The 19913-nt window shown below is 42.8% G+C and overlaps 2 protein-coding genes across 6 annotated transcripts in view; both read left to right on the top strand.

The window, feature by feature from the left end:
• The window catches only part of LOC106562839 (protein FAM102A), an 82627-nt gene extending 73910 nt beyond the window's left edge, over positions 1-8717 (top strand). For all 5 annotated transcript variants that reach the window (XM_014127881.2, XM_014127880.2, XM_045689817.1 and 2 more), the window contains 8 exons: positions 686-802; positions 1294-1340; positions 1622-1794; positions 2046-2159; positions 2841-3069; positions 3960-4084; positions 4424-4493; positions 4614-8717. In XM_014127881.2, the coding sequence (XP_013983356.2) occupies positions 686-802; positions 1294-1340; positions 1622-1794; positions 2046-2159; positions 2841-3069; positions 3960-4084; positions 4424-4493; positions 4614-4659 (921 nt within the window). In that variant the 3' untranslated portion in view covers positions 4660-8717. The remainder of the gene's footprint in view (positions 1-685; positions 803-1293; positions 1341-1621; positions 1795-2045; positions 2160-2840; positions 3070-3959; positions 4085-4423; positions 4494-4613) is intronic.
• Positions 8718-10077: 1360 nt separating this feature from the next.
• On the top strand, positions 10078-19638 carry LOC100196808 (dolichyl-phosphate mannosyltransferase subunit 2, regulatory). Its single transcript, NM_001141830.2, is given in 4 exon segments — positions 10078-10121; positions 10575-10664; positions 10874-10976; positions 18809-19638. Coding segments are annotated over 4 exon segments (252 nt in total). The 5' UTR covers positions 10078-10118; the 3' UTR covers positions 18865-19638.
• The last annotated feature ends 275 nt before the right edge of the window (positions 19639-19913 follow it).

Below are 19913 nucleotides of genomic sequence, written 5' to 3'. Positions count from 1 at the left end.
ACATATTATGTTATGGCATATTTGTGTTCTTCCGGATTGGCTGGAGGCTGAGACAGAAAATAGAGGGGGATAGAATGGATAGAAGGAGAAAGAGAATAGGGAGATAAGGGGACAGAGAGAAAAAAAGGGAAGAAGAGAGGAGACAGAGAGGTAGGTGAGGGAGCACTAGTTGTCCCTAATCGAGTGAGAGGCATCACGGTTGGGTGACCTCGCCAGCCTCACATGGATAGTTATGTAACGGCTCTTTGGGAGGTGGTGTGTGTTAGCCCTTCGCTCACCTCCCACCCAGTAGAGTAAAAATACTGGAATGGCATGCCGAAAGCGAGCATACACATCATGCTTATACAAAATGCATGATGTGTGTATGCGCCAGTCCCATTGGGGAGCCGGTTTGAAACCACCCATCTCACACTGAAAGGAAGCATGCCTAAGTACAGCAATACCAAGGGAAAGCCTTATTACAATGGGGGCAGGTGTATTTAATGGATAGTTGGTAACCACATGAGTACCGGTATACCAGAGAATTGTCATTCTATTCTGATAACAGTAGACAGATTTTCTATAAGCAATTTGTTATCATCATCATCATCTCTCTTTCTTCCCTCTCTCTTCTCTCTCTCTCTCTCTCTCTCGCTCTCTCTCTGTTTCTCGCTCTCTTTCTCTCTCTCTTTCACCCTCCCTACAGCTGGGCTTTGCTGACCTCAACATGGCGGAGTTTGCTGGCTCAGGCTCCACCGTGCACTGCTGTATTCTCGAGGGCTACGACACCAAGAACACTCGACAGGATAACTCCATTCTCAAGGTAACCACACACACACACACACACACACACACACACACACACACACACACACACACACACACACACACACACACACACACACACACACACACACACACACACACACACATTGACATGAGCTCATCGAAGCCCCATGTGCAAAGGCATGTCCTCTGCACTCTGCACAGAGAGATCAAGGCCATGCTGAGACTTGTTCAGGAATTGTTCAGGTTGAATGAACGGTTAGCTTTCCCACTAGGCATTTAGAGTGGACAGTTATTTGCACAGTAAATTACTGAATACACTGATCTTGCCAGGTGCTTCTCTTTTGGCTTATTTTTAACCTAACGGTTTTTATCAAACTTACTCACATAACTACCGTACGTGCAGTAGTTTTGAATGCAATGAGGGAGAAAAAAACAGTAGTTGAAGTGCTCTGTTGTAACATTTTACAATAATATTGATAAAGATGATGTATGATAATAATTATAATATTGTTGTCTTTTTTCTAGGTTACTATTGGAATCACACTTTTGTCGGGGGATCCCTGCTTTAAAACGTGAGTTGGACCTCTGGCGCCACCTTTAGGCCAGAATTGATATCATAAAATAAATCAACGCAGATTCTGGATAGTCAGGATTTCCTCCTTTTACTCTCTTTCACTCTCATCCTGAAGAGTTTTCCTCAATCATTGTCTTTTCTGTCTTTTGGGGCTCCTGGTTTAAATGATATAAAATATGATCCAATTAATATGTGTATTTAGTGCTTACTATGATTACTTCATAATAAAACTACAAAATGATTGAATGGTTTATTTTTATTTGACCTTTGATCCTGTAGGCCCCCCAGCACGGCCAAGTCCGTCTCTATCCCGGGCCAGGACCCCTCCCTGCAGCTGGACTGTAAGGGCGAGGGCACCGATGCCAACTATAACCCTCCCCCAGGGGGCGTCACCAGGACATCATCAGGACGGCTCCTCAAACCCAGACTCCCCTCAGCTCCCCTCAACTCTGGTACGACAGTGAATCACATCTGATTGCTGAAACTTTATTAAAGGGGCAATCTGCAGTTCAAACAAAAACAAAGCCCAAAAATATATATACCCAATGCAGATTTTCACTTTAATTTATTATCTATGTATTATCTATTTAATCGTTTATTTGTGAATTTTTAAATAAGTTCACTCTCCTGTTGTCCATGTGGGACACCATTTGTTGAATTTCATGCCACAGAAGCTATCATCATCTTGTGTGTTGTGTTGTAGTTCCAGGTCTACCTAGGGAGCAGTTGGAGCAGAACCTGTCCAGCCCAGATGAAGTGTTTCACACAGGACACTCCCGGAACTCCAGCTACGCCAGCCAGCAGAGCAAGATATCAGGTCAGTTAACTTCTTTAAGATTGCCAAACTTACTATTGTGTATGTTAGCAGGAGTAGGGTGAAGTGGCCCCTAGGCTCTGATCTTGGATCAGATTGGCATTTTCACCACTAATGGTTAAGGTTAGGATTGGTGGAGGGGAAGCTGATTGTAGATTTGTACCAAGGGAAATTTTTGCCCTGGAGCATGTTGCCACAGGGCCATAGCTACTCAAGTCCCCGGTCCCATCACCCGTCCTGTCACCCCCCCCCAAAAAAAAATCCTACTTGCACTGACTTTCTTTATAACTACTACTTTATAATACTTTATTGAGGGAAAATGTACTTGCTACAACTGTGATATGTGGTTCTCTCGCCCAGCTTTCATAAGATGAATGCACAAATTGTAAGTCACTTTGGATAAGAGCATCTGCTAAATGTAAAAATGTAAGTCAGGGCGTTCATCTTAGCCTTGGACTAACTAAATTTGGTTTGATTGAGTTGATCTAAAAGATTCCTTGATTTCATGACTGGGGAGGAGAATGATGGATAAATAATATCTGTCATAGGGTTATATGACAATCCTATGTGTGTATGTGCGTGCCAATGTGTACTGTTTGTGCGTACACGTGCATCTGTACTGTATGTTCATGCACAGTGTGTGTATGGGGGTCTAATTTACTTGTATGCCCTCCCCTCTCCCAGGCTACAGCACGGAACACTCTCGCTCCTCCAGCTTGACAGACCTCACCCACTGCCGCAATGCCTCAACCAGTAGCAGTACCTCTGGGAGCCTGGGCACCCCTACCCAGACCCCCCACGTCTTCGCCCACCCCCTTGCAGCAGACCCCCAGACACCAGGAGAGCCAGGCACCAAGCCTGAGAGACCCATACGGCCCCTACGCCCTGTCCTGCTCTCCAATAGACCCTCCAGGCAAGCCACAGCACACGCACACATAGACAGACACAGACACAAACACACACCACACATACAAACACACAGACACACATTTATATTTTGAGGTCATTACATTTATTCCCAAATATCCAATCTGTTGCTGGGTTGCTGGTTATTTTTCCGCAGTAATATATCGAACCCTGTTTTGGCGAACCGTGTCAAATAGATACGCGTCAAAGAACAAACCGTATTTGACATTACATTTACATTTTAGTCATTTAGCAGACGCTCTTATCCAGAGCGACTTACAGTAGTGAATGCATACATTTCATTTCATACATTTTTTTTTAAAATGTATTTTATTTATTTTTTCCATACTGGCCCCCCGTGGGAATCGACATGTTATATAATGAGACTACTACGGCCTAAAAAGCATTTGATAGTAATAGCCTCGATCAGGTGTTACTGGTTAACTGCACCACAATCACTGATGACTGAGAAAGCCTCGATCAGGTGTTACTGGTTAACTGCACCACAATCACTGATGACTGAGAAAGCCTCGATCAGGTGTTACTGGTTAACTGCACCACAATCACTGATGACTGAGAAAGCCTCGATCAGGTGTTACTGGTTAACTGCACCACAATCACTGATGACTGAGAAAGCCTCGATCAGGTGTTACTGGTTAACTGCACCACAATCACTGATGACTGAGAAAGCCTCGATCAGGTGTTACTGGTTAACTGCACCACAATCACTGATGACTGAGAAAGCCTCGATCAGGTGTTACTGGTTAACTGCACCACAATCACTGATGACTGAGAAAGCCTCGATCAGGTGTTACTGGTTAACTGCACCACAATCACTGATGACTGAGAAAGCCTCGATCAGGTGTTGTTGGTTAACCATATCATGTGACCTGCCAGGAGGAAGAAGGACTCTGTGGAAAGCCACCCCACCTGGGTGGACGACACGCGCATCGACGCCGACGACATTGTGGACAAGATCATCCAGAGCCAGAACTTTGCTGATGTCAACAACCATAAAGAAGGTATGTGAAGGGGAGTAGCCATGATGGAACGGTGAAGACTAGTTGTGAAGATTGTGTATTTATTTTTTATATTTATTGAACCTTTATTTAACTGGGCAAGTCAGTTAAGAACAAATTCTTATTTACAATGATGGCCTACCCTGGCCAAACACTAACCCGGACGACGCTGGGCCAATTGTGTTGATGGAATAGCTCATAGAAAATGACAACAGTGAGCATGACCACACAGTGATAACGTTGTGCTTCTCGCTCTTCTTCTCACTATTTTATCCTATACCTATTTTATCCCTCTGTGTGCCCTCTCTCTTTCTTGTCTTTCATTCCTGCTTCCACACACAGACAGCAACCTCAGACTGTTTGTCAGCAAAGATGGGACTACAGCCCTGAGTGGGATACATCTGGGAAACAGGTGATTTGTGCATGCAAGATTATCTGTGTACAGTATGTTATGAGGATCAAGAACATATAATTTGTTAAGGTAATAAAAGAAAGAAATGAACCCCTTCCTCTTATTATGTGTTTGCTGTAGGGTGATTGCTGGTGTCTTTGAGCCAGTAGTGATCGAGAGCCACTAGCGATGAAGATGGACGGATGTCAAATCACTCTACCCCCCTCCCTCCATCTCACTCATTCTCTCAGCTTGTGGGAAAAGGGTACATGAGGGACACTGAAGACACCTCCACTGTTTTGAACTGTTGTGTGTGTGTGTGTGTGTGTGTGTGTGTGTGTGTGTGTGTGTGTGTGTGTGTGTGTGTGTGTGCGTGTGCGTGTGCGTGTGCGTGTGCGCGTGTGCGTGTGTGTGTGTGTGTGCACAAATGCACATACGACTGGCTGCCTTTTGATATACACCACTTCAACAAACACCACTATACAACAGATGTAACCCTTTAATCAGATATTTTAGCAGATATTTAAGGTGATGTAGGTGGGAGGTGTGACGTATGAATAAACTATTAATATAGAAAAGCTTTTTAATCGATGCTTTCATCTGTGAGACCGTAGGTGTAAAGTGTGCAAAGTACTTGATAGAGAGAGAAATGGGAAACCATCGCATCGTGGAAATTTTAGTGCAGCACTGAAAATCAGGGAAAGGCATTGGAGTCAAATGTGGCTGCCTCAAGTTGGAACATTATGGTTTACCCTATGTGTATAATTTTGTGTATCAATTCAATGAGGGGAGTGTGCTAAAACCAAGAAAGATGTGGAGAAATTGAACAGACCAATGTGAAATTTTTGATGAACCCCTTGCAATCCTCAGATTCCAGAACAACAGTACTAGACCTGGTCTCAAAGTTACTGTATAGCCCAAATAACCCATGTTATAGAATATATATGCATATAAATATGTAATATGACAATAGATAATGTTTATATACGGACCTGAGAAAGAAAAAGGTGTGCACATATGGCTGGCCATATGCAACTGTACATACTGCCAGGGTTGGTAATCGATTAGTCTACGCCCTTGGTCCTCTCCTCCCTTGGGTCTTTTACATAGTCTGCTTTACGTCCTTAAAGTAAAACACTATCCTGAAGTTCACCAGCTGGCTTGGTGACTATACTGTAAAAGTAGGAAAATCAGACTCAACTTTTCTTGGTTTCTCTATTTTTGTTGTTAGTCATGTGTCTGTCTCAGGATATATGGATGGTGGGTTTCCCTGTACTGTTTTGGCCCTGGCCTGTCACTCATCTGTCATGTATGTCAGACCTATTTGAGTCACCACGCCCATGACATCAGTCCCTGTTCTCAAGCACAGGAGCTGTCCGTTACCAGGTTTCTGGAATGATTATAAAACTCTTCTTGAGCTGCAAAAAAATCACTTTTGGATTGGTGTTCTCAACAAACCAATGTTTACAGTGTGATGCAAAAGGAAACTCGATCGCATATTATTTCAAACTTGCTTTCTCGCTGCAAGGGAAGAGTATTGTTTTTTTAAACCTGGTTACTGATTTTGATTGAATTGGGGCCCATAATATGTTGTTAAGTTACTGAAGTGGGGTACTAAAGTTAGCCAGCTAACTTCATAATCTTTCTTTGTGAAATACTTTCTATGTGGCCTTGGCTATATGAGCTGTCCAACTGTTGCCATTCCACTTAAGTCGCAATATCACCCGAGATGTTGACTCGTTATCAAGCAAAATCAACTTACAAGTGAATAAGGGCTCTAATGATACAACTGACAGTGGTATCTGGTCATCTTCTCCAAAATGACCAAGCTATTCTATTTCCTGGGGGGAAATGTCATTTCATTTCTATCGCCCCCGGATTTTGAATGTGTTAGAAGAACATTGTATTGTAGGTATGGTGTAGTCAGAGCCAATCAGAGCCAATGGGTCAGTCTCATGCAGCTGCCCCATGTGGCACAATGCACCTGGTGTGCACTGGTTAACAATGGAGAGTTTTCAGAAGAAGATCCACCCTCATCCCCAAATGACAATGTCCTTTTGTATGCATGTTTGTGCCTGTGTGCCTGGGTACGTCTTTGTGAGGGAGGGAGAGGGAGCGAGAATGTGTGAGTTTGTGTGTGTACGTCTGCATATTGTGCGTGTGTATGTCCGTGTGTGTCTGTCTGTGCATGCGTGTTTGTGCATGTGTGTATGTCTGTGCTGCAAACGTAGTATGTGCGTGTGCAAGTCGATTGTTTATGTGTGCCGAAATCAAAATAGCTTGCCACTCGCCTGTCTTACGGTTCTTGACCCCTGAGTATCCTTTCAGTTGATCTGAGTCCTCAGCAGGAAAACAGACCTAATGCTCAATTCAAATGTATTTCAAAGGAAAAAAGTGATAATGGGCTTTTATCTACACACATGTAGTCTCAACATACTGTATCTTCCTAACAAGGATGTGTTTTATTTACACCACACCAGACATTCAAAGCATACTGAGATTTGACATTCAGAGGCATAGAGAGAAAATATCCAATATTCTGGCCCTTGAAAAATAACATTTGTATTTTTGTGCTGTTGCAATGTGCTTTTGTTTTTGTTTCACTCTCCAGTGTGCATCATTGTCGTTGTAGATGTTGCTGTGCATACTGTATGGGTGTACTCTATGTCCTTGAAAAAAGGAAACATTAAATGCATAAGCTAAAACTCCTCTGACATGAATACACATGCATGGGAAAATGTTAACGACACAGACATTCTTCTTAGCTTTATTTGAATGTGTCAAATTGATGTGGACCATTCACCTCTATTTCATTAACTTGATATAAGTAAGACACTGAATCTGTATATTTTAACAGGAGCTTTTAAAACAAAACTATTATCTTTCTTTCACTCTGCCTCTCATTACATTACACTGTCTCTTAGTAGTATATAGAAGAATTTGTATTAATGATAAACTGATAATAGTTATAATGGCAAACACTTAATTCATATTTTAGTTTTTTGTATTTCCAAACCAGCTGGCTGGTTTACTTTTTGTATGCAGCAGAGATGTATTGGAAAACCTGTGCTCTTCTTTGTAAATCTAGTATACAAATTTGTTTTGGTCTACTCTAGAGTTAAAATAATTGATTGTTTCTGATTCTCCTGCTACTGCTACTGATTTTATGTGTACAAGAGGGCTTGTTGTATATTCTTTGTATTGTTTGGGTTCTGTTTTCCTACGTACTTGACTGTTTGTAACCAGAGTAGAACCATATTAACATGAGGTTCTGCTGCCATGAATGGAGCGCCAAGGATTTCATCCTGCATATTTGAAATATGAATGAATCAACACAGGGTGAGATTTCTCTGGTGCAACACATCATAAGATATTTGTCATTGCATTTTAAATCAACCAGAATATCCCCTCCATGTTGTGGGTTGAATAACTTGGTACAGTAGTTAGAGGATGGCAGTCAACACTCTGAGATTGCTCTCTGAAAGATAGAGGGGGAGTACTGTAAATCACTTTCATGGTTCAAAAACTCACATGGGCCTTTCCTAAGGTTCATCAGCTCAGTAGGTAGAGGAACCATGATTGAATGTGGACCAGATATGCTATTCCTAACAGCACATAGGTCTGGACAACTATCTTGACCTAACATTTTACCTATTTTAATTATTTAACCTCCATTTTTTACCTCTTACATATTTTTTTTCTTCATTTCAGTCATTTAGCAGATGCTCTTAACCAGAGCAACTTACAGTAGTGAGTGAATGCATAGATTTCATACATTTTTCCCCCCAAACTGGTCCCCCGTGGGAATCGAACCCACAACCCTGGCATTGCAAACACCATGCTCTACCAACTGAGCCACACAGGACCACACTGTTAGTTTGTCATCTTTGTAAATTGATTTTAAAACTATGCACACGAGTCCAAGACTCTCCGAGAGGTCCACCCAACATTTAATGAATTTATATCAATAGACGACTATTGAAATGACAATTTTTCAGATTTTCCAGAATTATTGTGAGATATTTATTTTACACACACACTTACAGGCATTGCGCCAAAGTTTTCTCATCTTAATTTTTTCTCCTAAAATGTATTTATTCTATCACTTTAAACTCACATGTGGAGGTACACTGTGACATGATGAATTTGGAACTATATTTCTACACACTATTCTAATGTTTCCTATTTGAACAGTGTAAATGTCATATTTTGTGGAAATAAAGCTATTGTTGGGCATTTGAAAAACTTTTGGGCTGATTTATTTCACATCCATAATACAATGTAGCTCAGAATTTCATATAGGAGTCTATACCTCGGTGATGATCATGCTGTTACTTTGACTCCATCTTGTAGTGGAAATATGTCTGAGTTACATGTGTACACTAGCATCTCAAGGATACACCCATCACTTACATGAGATCGAGATGTCAGGTCATGAATCCTCCAGCTGGTACAACTATGACAAGATGTTGGGTGGCAAGGAGGATGTTTACCACGGAGGATGTTGAAATAGATTCATAGGTGGTATTACTCTATTATGGGTACGCCTACTAATTTGAGAGGTAACCCAACAGCAATGGACAAATGGCAGTGGTGGAAAAAGTACCCATATTTTCATACTTGAGTAAAAGTAAAGATACCTTAATAGAAAGTTACTCAAGTAAAAGTGAAAGTCACCCAGTAAAATATTACTTGAGTAAAAGTCTAAAAGTATTTGGTTTAAAATATACTTAAGTATCAATAGTAAATGTAATTGCTAAACTGTACTTAAGTATCAAAAGTAAAACTATAAATAATTTCAAATTTCTTATATTAAGCAAATCAGACTGCAAAATTTTCTAGATTTGTTTTATTTATGTATAGCCAGGTGCACACTCCAACACTCAGACATAATTTACAAACTAAGCATGTGTGTTTAGTGAGTCCACCAGATCAAAGGCAGGGGATGACCAGCGATGTTCTCTTGATAAGTGTGTGAATTGGACCATTTTCCTGTCCTGCTAAGGATTCAAAATGTAACAAGTACATTTGTGTGTCAGGGACAATTTATGGAGTAAAAAGTACATAATTTTCTTTAGGAATGCAGTGAAGTAAGTAAAAGTTGTAAAAATATGAATAGTAAAGTAAAGTCCAGATACCCCCCAAAACTACTTAGGTAGTACTTTAAAATATATTTATTTAAGTACTTTACACCACTGACAAACGGAAGAACAGTAATGTATGTAGCAGGCCTAATAGTAAATTATGATAACATAATTATTTTAAACTTGAATCACCATTTGGCAAGGTGCTCTAGTCTGCCTGACTTGTACAGAAAACCTTTATAGATGCTGGCATACAACCAAAGAGTGAGAAACCTTTTTAATACAACTACAACTCCCAAGAAAACCATGTATATAGCGTGACCCTGTATATAGCTTTCTTAATTTCTCGTGGTCATCTTATTTCTATTCATTATGTGTTTTTGTTCTACTTAACTTTTTCGTTATAGTACTACTGATATTGATTACTGCATTGTTGGGAAAGAGCATGCAAGAAAGGTATTTCACTGTAATGGGCACGTGACAATGAAAAAAAAATACTTCCACATCCGGGTTACCTCTCAGTTTACGGAAGTGATTCAAACGCGGAAACAACACGTCAGAAATGGTGAGAGAAATGTACAAAGTTGTGATTTACCCTGCATAATGCTGCCATTTTTATTTATATCTACAAATATATTTAATTATATACGAATTAGCTGGTAAAATGTTGTTAGGGAAGCTCCAGAGACCAAGTCAAAGCCAGAAGTATGCTAAACTGAATTAGCTAGCTAGCTTCCTAGATAATCTCTCAAACCTGTCTGTACTGGATGGTAGTTACAGCAATCTATCACACTATTGTCTTTTTTTGTGTCATGCATGGTTAATTTGATCACCTGGCCAGATTATCAAATGAAACTTCGTAGTGTTAGCTAGTTTACCTGGTTAGCTAAATTAATCACCTTATAGCTATCTAGCCATGCGTACTAAGTGTTCTTCTTATTAGTAATAATAGCTATTCATATGATGCATTAGCTATTTTTAACCTCACACTCATACATTTGGTCTTAATTTCTTGTAGGCCACAGGGGCAGACCAAGCAGTTGGCATGGGCCTTGTTGGCTTCAGCCTCCTGTTGTTTACATACTACACAATATGGGTAATCATTCTGGTAGGTAATTTATAGCCTAGATCTGCTATTCTGGTCCAAGATCTGTTTGTGCTGTTTTGCCAACACCTGCCATGGCATACCAATGATTTTCCAAGACAGCACAATCCATTCTGGGACCAGACAATAGATTAGATCTGCAAATTAAACTTGTTGCCTGAAGTCGTTTAGGTGTCCACTGACTAACTTGACTGATAATGTACCGTTTCCAGCCATTCGTGGACAGCGATCATGTGGCCCACCAGTATTTTCTTCAACGGGAGTATTCTGTCATTCTACCTGGGATCGCAGCATTGATACTGCTGCTCAGTGTAGGTGAGTTCTGGAATGCTACATTGGATGGGTTCTAATCCAGTGTTTTGGTCCCTTCCCTGTTCCCTGCCTGTAGATCTGAAAGAACTGGATAGACATAGGATCTATGTATTCTAGGGCATTCTGTTTGTTCACAAGGATCTTCCTGAGCTAGGTGCTGCTGTGTTGTCTATCTGGTGGTCTACAAATTACCAGAACTTAAAGTGGTACTGACAGTGTTTTAACTACTTTGCTAATATGAAACAAACATAATATCAGTCAAAAATATAAAAATCCCAGTTTATGCTTTGAAACCAACTCAAGGGGTTTTAAAGAGAGGTTATATTTGAGTCAAAATTCCATGACATACAGTAAGGCATTGTTGGCAAAATAGATGGATGCAGTTCAATACATGATTAATATAATTCACCAATACATTTCTTGGTAGTCTAAAAAATATTGCTATCAGGTTGTAAATCACAGCTGGCCTGGTACATTGTTTGCTGCCTCCACCCATTCGGGATGCTCTGTTTCAGTTTTCATTACAGAAATATTTTTTGGGGAAAATGGACGACTGTAACTAAGGCTGGGAATGTCAGTACAATCAAACTAGCAAGGGCAAAGTCAGTCATAACGTGGGTAAGAGGCTAGCACACGTGTCAAACCCAAGGCCCGCAGTCTGAATATTACGCACAAGCGAGTATAAATGAGTCAGTCGAGTCATCTACTTTATGAAATGACTGCCTGATGTGGTTGCATAGGTGAATTCAACTTCAATTGCGCTGCATTTGTATTCCATTTACAGCTACACAGTGGAGGGAAAGAGTACAGACACTCCTAGCTAGGCTGCTGTCGGGTTTCGTTTTTTAAAGCTTGACAATGAACAACTAAAAAACAACCTGCAACAAAACACCATGCAAAGGAAAAACATGTAGGCCTATTACAGCAAAATCAGAGCAGTAGCCTAGGCTGGCTACTCAACTACAATACGTTTTGAGTGCACCATACAGCAATGCTGCATTTAACCACACCGGTGATCCATGCAGTGCAAAAAAATAAATAAACATGTTTTAAGTTTAAATGTTACAACAACTTATAGCTATGTTTTTGTTATTAAATACTTTTTGATTAAGGTCGTAGCATATTACGCAAGCATAGCAGCAAAGGCAGGACAAATATTATTTATATTTTTTATTTTAATGTTAAAATGCTATATACAGTATCCTATGTACATAAGTGGACATTATAAAGGGCCATATTTTTTTCCAAATAATACAGTGGCCGGGTTAGCTTTTTAGTTTTTTGTAAAAAGAAAAATGGCTAGGTCTGGGCCATGAATTCGTTTTTTTTTTCAATCTGGCCCATGCACTGATTGAGTTTGACACCCCAAACTCTATTTATGTAGCTAGCTATTTATTTAGCATGCTAAAAATACGGATCCTAAAGTTAGCTAGCTGCTGGGAGGATGTCATGTCGTTGGAGGAGTGGGTGAGTGACCGACTTTTCCCAATCATACCGTTTTTCATTGGCTACAGCTAGAGATCACTTTCCTAACTAGCTAACTATGCTGAACTTGAATGACTTATCCGCAGTTAACATATATCTTAGTTGTCAATCAAATGTATTTGGCATAGATCAAATGGGTGGGTAGGCAAGTTCCCATTCAGTTGTCAAAATGTGGGTTCTGACAAGCATGCATTGCAGAAGTACGAGCAGGATACTATTCCCCATCGTTTATCAGTGCAATTTTGAAGGCCAACTAGCTGAAAAAGTTTGAGAGGGTTTATCTAATGTTCTCTCATTAGCAGGGATGCACACTAGTCTCCTTTCGGCGAAATTCGTCGTTTTGAATCCAAAATAGGTGACATAGCTTCGTGACTCGTGTAGGTCCGATGAGAAAAATTTGGGAGGGGAGGTGGTTTGGAGCAATACTGGCTGTATCCAAGGCTCTGCCAATCGTTCACATAACAACGAAGAGGTAACGTTATATGAGAAGCTTGACCACGGAGACGGGGGTGAGAAGGTGATGAGAAGGTGATAAAGAGTACTTCATGAGCTGTAACCGAAAAATAACTGGGATTTGGAAAATTTGAGGTGAGGGAGAAAGTGTGGTGGAACAAGTATTAGCATTGTTAAGTATCTTGCTAGCTGGATCGAATTCTCTGTTAACTAGCCAGAGAAATGTTGAGCAACATTAGCCAACTCATCTGATCAAAAGTTTATGGTGTGACAATTAGCTTGCTAATAGTCAGACAGCTAGCTAACGTTACAACATCAGATGAGCTAACATTAGTAACCTAACCAATTCGCTTATAAGAAATCCCTCTATGCACACCGACAAACGATGAAACATGCAAAGCGTCAATACAAGACTGAGATCGAGTCGTACTTCACCGGCTCTGATGCTCGTCGGATGTGGCAGGGCCTGCAAACCATTAATCTACAAAGGGAAGCAAAGCCTAGAGCTGCCCAGTGACACAAGCCTACCGGATGAGCTAAACTACTTTATGCTCGCTTTGAGGGAAATAACACTGAAACATGCATGAGAGCACCAGCTGTACCGGAAGACTGTGTGATCATGCTCTCCGCAGCCGATGTGAGTAAGACCTTTAGACAGGTCAACATTCACAAGGCCGCAGGGCCAGACGGATTACCAGGACGTGTACTGCGAGCATGCACTGACCAACTAGCAAGTGTCTTCACTGACATTTTCAACCTCTCCCTGTCCGAGTCTGTAATACCAACATGTTTTAAGCAGACCACCACAGTGCCTGTGCCCAAGAACACTAAGGTAACCTGCCTAAATGACTACCGACCCGTAGCACTCACGTCTGTAGCCATGAAATGCTTTGAAAGGCTGGTCATGGCTCACATCAACACCATTATCCCAGAAACCCTAGACCCTCTCCAATTTGCCTACCGCCCCAAGAGATCCACAGATGATGCAGTCTCTATTGCACTCCACACTGCCCTTTCCCACCTGGACAAAAGGATCACCTATGTGAGAATGCTATTCATTGACTACAGCTCAGCGTTCAACCCCATAGTGCCCTCAAAGCTCATCAATAAGCTCAGGACCCTGGGACTAAACACCTCCCTCTGCAACTGGATCCTGGACTTCCTGACAGGCCGCCCCCAGGTGGTAAGGGTAGGTAACAACACGTCCGCCACGCTGATCCTCAACACAGGGGCCCCTCAGGGGTGTGTGCTCAGCCCCCTCCTGTACTCCCCGTTCGATCATGACTGCACGGCCACGCACTACTCCAACACCATCATTAAATTTGCTGATGACACAACAGTGGTAGGCCTGATCACCGACAACAACGAGACAGCCTATAGGGAGGAGGTCAGAGACCTGGCCGTGTGGTGCCAGGACAACAACCTCTCCCTCAACATGATCAAGACAAAGGAGATGATGGTGGACTACAGGAAAAAGAGGACCGAGCACGCCCACATTCTCTTCGACGGGGCTGCAGTGGAGCAGGTTGAGAGCTTCAAGTTCCTTGGCGTCCACATCACCAACAAACTAACTTGGTCCAAGCACACCATGACAGTTGTGAAGCGGGCACGACAAAACCTATTCCCCCTCAGGTGACTGAAAAGATTTGGCATAGGTCCTCAGATCCTCAAAAGGTTCTACAGCTGCACCATCGAGAGCATCCTGACTGGTTGCATCACTGCCTGGTATGGCAACTGCTCGGCCTCCGACCGCAAGGCACTACAGAGGGTAGTGCAAACGGCCCAGTACATCACTGGGGCCAAGCTTCCTGCCATCCATGACCTCTATACCAGGCGGTGTCAGAGGAAGGCCCTGAAAATTGTCAAAGACTCCAGCCACCCTAGTCATAGACTGTTCTCTCTGCTACCACACGGCAAGAGGTACCGGAGCACCAAGTCTAGGTCCAAAAGGCTTCTAAACAGCTTCTAAGACTCCTGAACATCTAGTCAAATGGCTACCCAGGCTATTTGCATTGTCCCCCCTCCCCTCCAGAACCACTGCCACTCTCTGTTGTCACTATGCGTAGTCACTTTAATTAACTCTACCTACATGTACATACTACCTCAATTAACCGGTGCCCCCACACATTGACTCTGTACCGGCACCCCTGTATATATTCTTTTTTTACTGCTGCTCTTTAATTACTTGTTACTTTTATCTCTTATTCTTATCTGTATTTTTTAAACTGCACTGTTGGTTAGGGGCTCGTAAGTAAGCATTTCACTAAGGTCTACACCACATTGTATTTGGCACATGTGACTTATAAAATTTGATTTGATTTAGTATTAACTGGTATACGACTCCTTGCCGTTCAAGTTATTACATTTACATTACATTACATTTAAGTCATTTAGCAGACGCTCTTATCCAGAGCGACTTACAGATTGGTGCATTCACCTTATGATATCCAGTGGAACAACCACTTTACAATAGTGCATCTAAATCTTTTAAGGGGGGGGGTTAGAAGGATTACTTTATCCTATCCTAGGTATTCCTTAAAGAGGTGGGGTTTCAGGTGTCTCCGGAAGGTGGTGATTGACTCCGCTGTCCTGGCGTCGTGAGGGAGCTTGTTCCACCATTGGGGTGCCAGAGCAGCGAACAGTTCTGACTGGGCTGAGCGGGAACTGTGCTTCCTCAGAGGTAGGGGGGCCAGCAGGCCAGAGGTGGATGAACGCAGTGCCCTTGTTTGGGTGTAGGGCCTGATCAGAGCCTGAAGGTATGGAGGTGCCGTTCCCTTCACAGCTCCGTAGGCAATCACCATGGTCTTGTAGCGGATGCGAGCTTCAACTGGAAGCCAGTGGAGAGAGCGGAGGAGCGGGGTGACGTGAGAGAACTTGGGAAGGTTGAACACCAGACGGGCTGCGGCGTTCTGGATGAGTTGTAGGGGTTTAATGGCACAGGCAGGGAGCCCAGCCAACAGCGAGTTGCAGTAATCCAGACGGGAGATGACAAGTGCCTGGATTAGGACCTGCGCCGCTTCCTGTGTGAGGCAGGGTCGTACTCTGCGAATGTTGTAGAGCATGAACCTACAGGATCGGGTCACCGCCTTGATGTTAGTGGAGAACGACAGGGTGTTGTCCAGGATCACGCCAAGGTTCTTAGCACTCTGGGAGGAGGACACAAGGGAGTTGTCAACCGTGATGGCGAGATCATGGAACGGGCAGTCCTTCCCCGGGAGGAAGAGCAGCTCCGTCTTGCCGAGGTTCAGCTTGAGGTGGTGATCCGTCATCCACACTGATATGTCTGACAGACATGCAGAGATGCGATTCGCCGCCTGGTTATCAGAAGGGGGAAAGGAGAAGATTAATTGTGTGTCGTCTGCATAGCAATGATAGGAGAGACCATGTGAGGATATGACAGAGCCAAGTGACTTGGTGTATAGCGAGAATAGGAGAGGGCCTAGAACAGAGCCCTGGGGGACACCAGTGGTGAGAGCGCGTGGTGCGGAGACAGATTCTCGCCACGCCACCTGGTAGGAGCGACCTGTCAGGTAGGACGCAATCCAAGCGTGGGCCGCGCCGGAGATGCCCAACTCGGAGAGGGTGGAGAGGAGGATCTGATGGTTCACAGTATCAAAGGCAGCAGATAGGTCTAGAAGGATGAGAGCAGAGGAGAGAGAGTTAGCTTTAGCAGTGCGGAGAGCCTCCGTGACACAGAGAAGAGCAGTCTCAGTTGAATGCCCAGTCTTGAAACCTGACTGATTAGGATCAAGAAGGTCATTCTGAGAGAGATAGCAGGAGAGCTGGCCAAGGACGGCACGTTCAAGAGTTTTGGAGAGAAAAGAAAGAAGGGATACTGGTCTGTAGTTGTTGACATCGGAGGGATCGAGTGTAGGTTTTTTCAGAAGGGGTGCAACTCTCGCTCTCTTGAAGACGGAAGGGACGTAGCCAGCGGTCAAGGATGAGTTGATGAGCGAGGTGAGGAAGGGGAGAAGGTCTCCGGAAATGGTCTGGAGAAGAGAGGAGGGGATAGGGTCAAGTGGGCAGGTTGTTGGGCGGCCGGCCGTCACAAGACGCGAGATTTCATCTGGAGAGAGAGGGGAGAAAGAGGTCAAAGCACAGGGTAGGGCAGTGTGAGCAGGACCAGCGGTGTCGTTTCACTTAGCAAACGAGGATCGGATATCGTCAACCTTCTTTTCAAAATGGTTGACGAAGTCATCCGCAGAGAGGGAGGAGGGGGAGGAGGATTCAGGAGGGAGGAGAAGGTAGCAAAGAGCTTCCTAGGGTTAGAGGCAGATGCTTGGAATTTAGAGTGGTAGAAAGTGGCTTTAGCAGCAGAGACAGAAGAGGAGAATGTAGAGAGGAGGGAGTGAAAGGATGCCAGGTCTGCAGGGAGGCGAGTTTTCCTCCATTTCCGCTCGGCTGCCCGGAGCCCTGTTCTGTGAGCTCGTAGTGAAGTCATAACGTGTTAGTTGCTTACTGGACCCTGACAATCTGTGTGAAATGTTAACTAGCTAATGAACTAACCACTATCTGTTAACTAATGTTTTCCCTCTACAGTATGTGGTTAATTTTCAGAATGAGAGAATTGGGTGAAAATGAAGCGTTGCTTGTTAAACAAGTGGATTCAGGGATCAAGTGTAGCTGGAGCTGGGCCTGGCTTAAACTGGATGCCACTATAGAAGTGAAAGAAACACCACACACTTTCCCCCTCTCACTTTTGCTGGCACATTGTAGATGGATGTCCATAGGCAGAAAGTGTATAATGTACAGTGTAGCCCAAAGATATTGTTTTTGTTGTGTTGAACTTGACAGTAACGTGTGTGTGTGAGGGTTTTAACTCGGTGAACGTTATTTTTGCACACGTAGCCTTGTGCACTTGATCAATGTCTATAGAGCTAAAATAGAATGCCTGTTTGTTTCATTCTATTTCTACTTTAAGATGTTTTTTTCCCCAAGTGCAATATTTAGATGTGTGTGGTCATAAGCGTTCTATTATAAAGACTGTCATGGCTAACTGCAATATTAGTGTGTTGTTTTTTTTGTCAATACTTTTTTTTTGCATTAGTCTAGGCAACAAATAACAGTGGATTGCTTTCTTTAGGTTCACATGAACCACTTTTTATTTTACACACAGAGACTGATCATGTAGATCATATTCTTTGTTGTTTAATTAGTTAACCTGCATTTCCCCCAAGCAGGGATTTTCTTTGCATGTTTCAGCCCTTTTTGGGCCCCCACCAGTTTGCATCCCTGCATTAGATTTTAGCACCTCACTCTGGCTAGCATTAGTTGTTGATGTGCATAGGCAATTGAGGGAAAGCGAGCCTACCTTTTTCATGGTTGTTTGATCAATAGGATTGTGAAGTTCTCAAATGTAAATGACTCCTGTGGTATTAACATAATTGCAGAAATCCATTCAGGTGTATTTTGTTGCTTTTGGTGAATGTGTTCTAATGTTTTAAAGTTGCGCTGTTGCTACTGCCTGTAAACGTCCAGTCAAAGTGAATGATGGCAGGCACGTGTCGCAAAGGGCTATTTGCTTATAGGTCTGATTGGCTATGGCGCACCGGTCTGCGTAGACGCCGGTCCTGGACAGATGTTTTTATTTGCTTTTATTTACTGCAGTGTCTATTAATTGTACAAACCCACGGTCACTTCCCCACTCCTATATTGCTGTAGAATTTTCACAATTGCCTTACTATACATTTTTTTTAATGAATACGTGAAAATGACCAAATCGAAGTGCTCACCTGACAGAAAATGTAAAACATGCTGGAATTTCCACTTTAACTACAGATCCATATGCAGTACACACATTGGTGATTCTGTGTGGCATCTACTGTATTTTAGTCTGGCCTTTATGAACAGTGACCATATTATTCTCCTTAAAACAGACATTTTCTTCTCCTCCTCAGGTACCTTCATTGGAGTGGTCACCTGGAAGAATCGCAAGCCTAAGAAGGTGGACTAAGAGGGATGGTGTCACAGAGGTTAGGCGGTTGAGGATGTAGAGCTAGAACTGAAGCTACTGTAGCTTCCATAGAACCTCCCTGGTTCCAACATCTTTCCAACAGTCCAGCTGAAGAAACTAAAAATAAAGTCTGGACTGCTTCTTTGTGACAGCTGATGAAAACATCTAATGACTGAATGACATAAGATAAGATTTGAAGAGCTGCTGTCCACAACCTTCTATCCCTTATCTCCATTCAGACCCACTATGTGAAATCCACAACCTTGCTGTTGGTAATGCATGGCTCCGGATGCTATATTTGTCCTCAAGGTGCATTGGCATTTTGCCAGAGATTAAAATCAATGAGTCGGTATTCACTGTTACTGTATGTGGTCAGAACTAGATAAAACCTGGCTTCATAATGTGGAGGGGATACAAATTTGCTGATTTTGTAGAGTGTACTATATCAGATCTGATCAAAGTTTCACTTTGGCATCCCTTTTCATCACATCTTGGATGTAGTTTTCAGGCACTGTTTTACATCTCAATCCCAATTTAAGATAAATTGGAGTGGTCACCCTTAAAGACAGTGTTGTGTTCGAGACCACTGAGACCGATCCAGGACCGGGGGGGGACAAGGGGTCCAAGACTGAGACCAGAAGAATGCGAGTCCAATTCAAGACCATGATTGTAATTTTGTCAAATAATCATAATCTGGTGTGTGGAACTGTGTGTGTTTGGATTTTCACTCAAAATCACATTTTGTATATATAAATAAATTGATGGTCTATGTCCACAACAATGCTGAAACCACATCAATCGAATTGGGTGGGCCTGTCAGGGTCTGGCTTCCCAGTGGATGGGCTTCTGTCCACCAAGGCCCATCCATGTGTACGCCCCTGATGCAAACGGGCATGATGACAATTGTGCGTTACAAAAAGCCTATTAACCAACACGTCGGACTAAACTTTTTCAATACCTGGTTTGCATACCTATTGTTGCATTAGTTAGCATTTACTGGTAGATATAATTAGATGAAACCAGTGGCAGTTCTAGACCATTTCAACTGG

This window comes from Salmo salar, chromosome ssa11 (genome assembly GCF_905237065.1).
Source record: "Salmo salar chromosome ssa11, Ssal_v3.1, whole genome shotgun sequence".
Taxonomy (NCBI): domain Eukaryota; kingdom Metazoa; phylum Chordata; class Actinopteri; order Salmoniformes; family Salmonidae; genus Salmo; species Salmo salar.
Note: the sequence above shows the minus strand (reverse complement) of the source record. Positions and strands in the feature narration are given on the sequence as shown.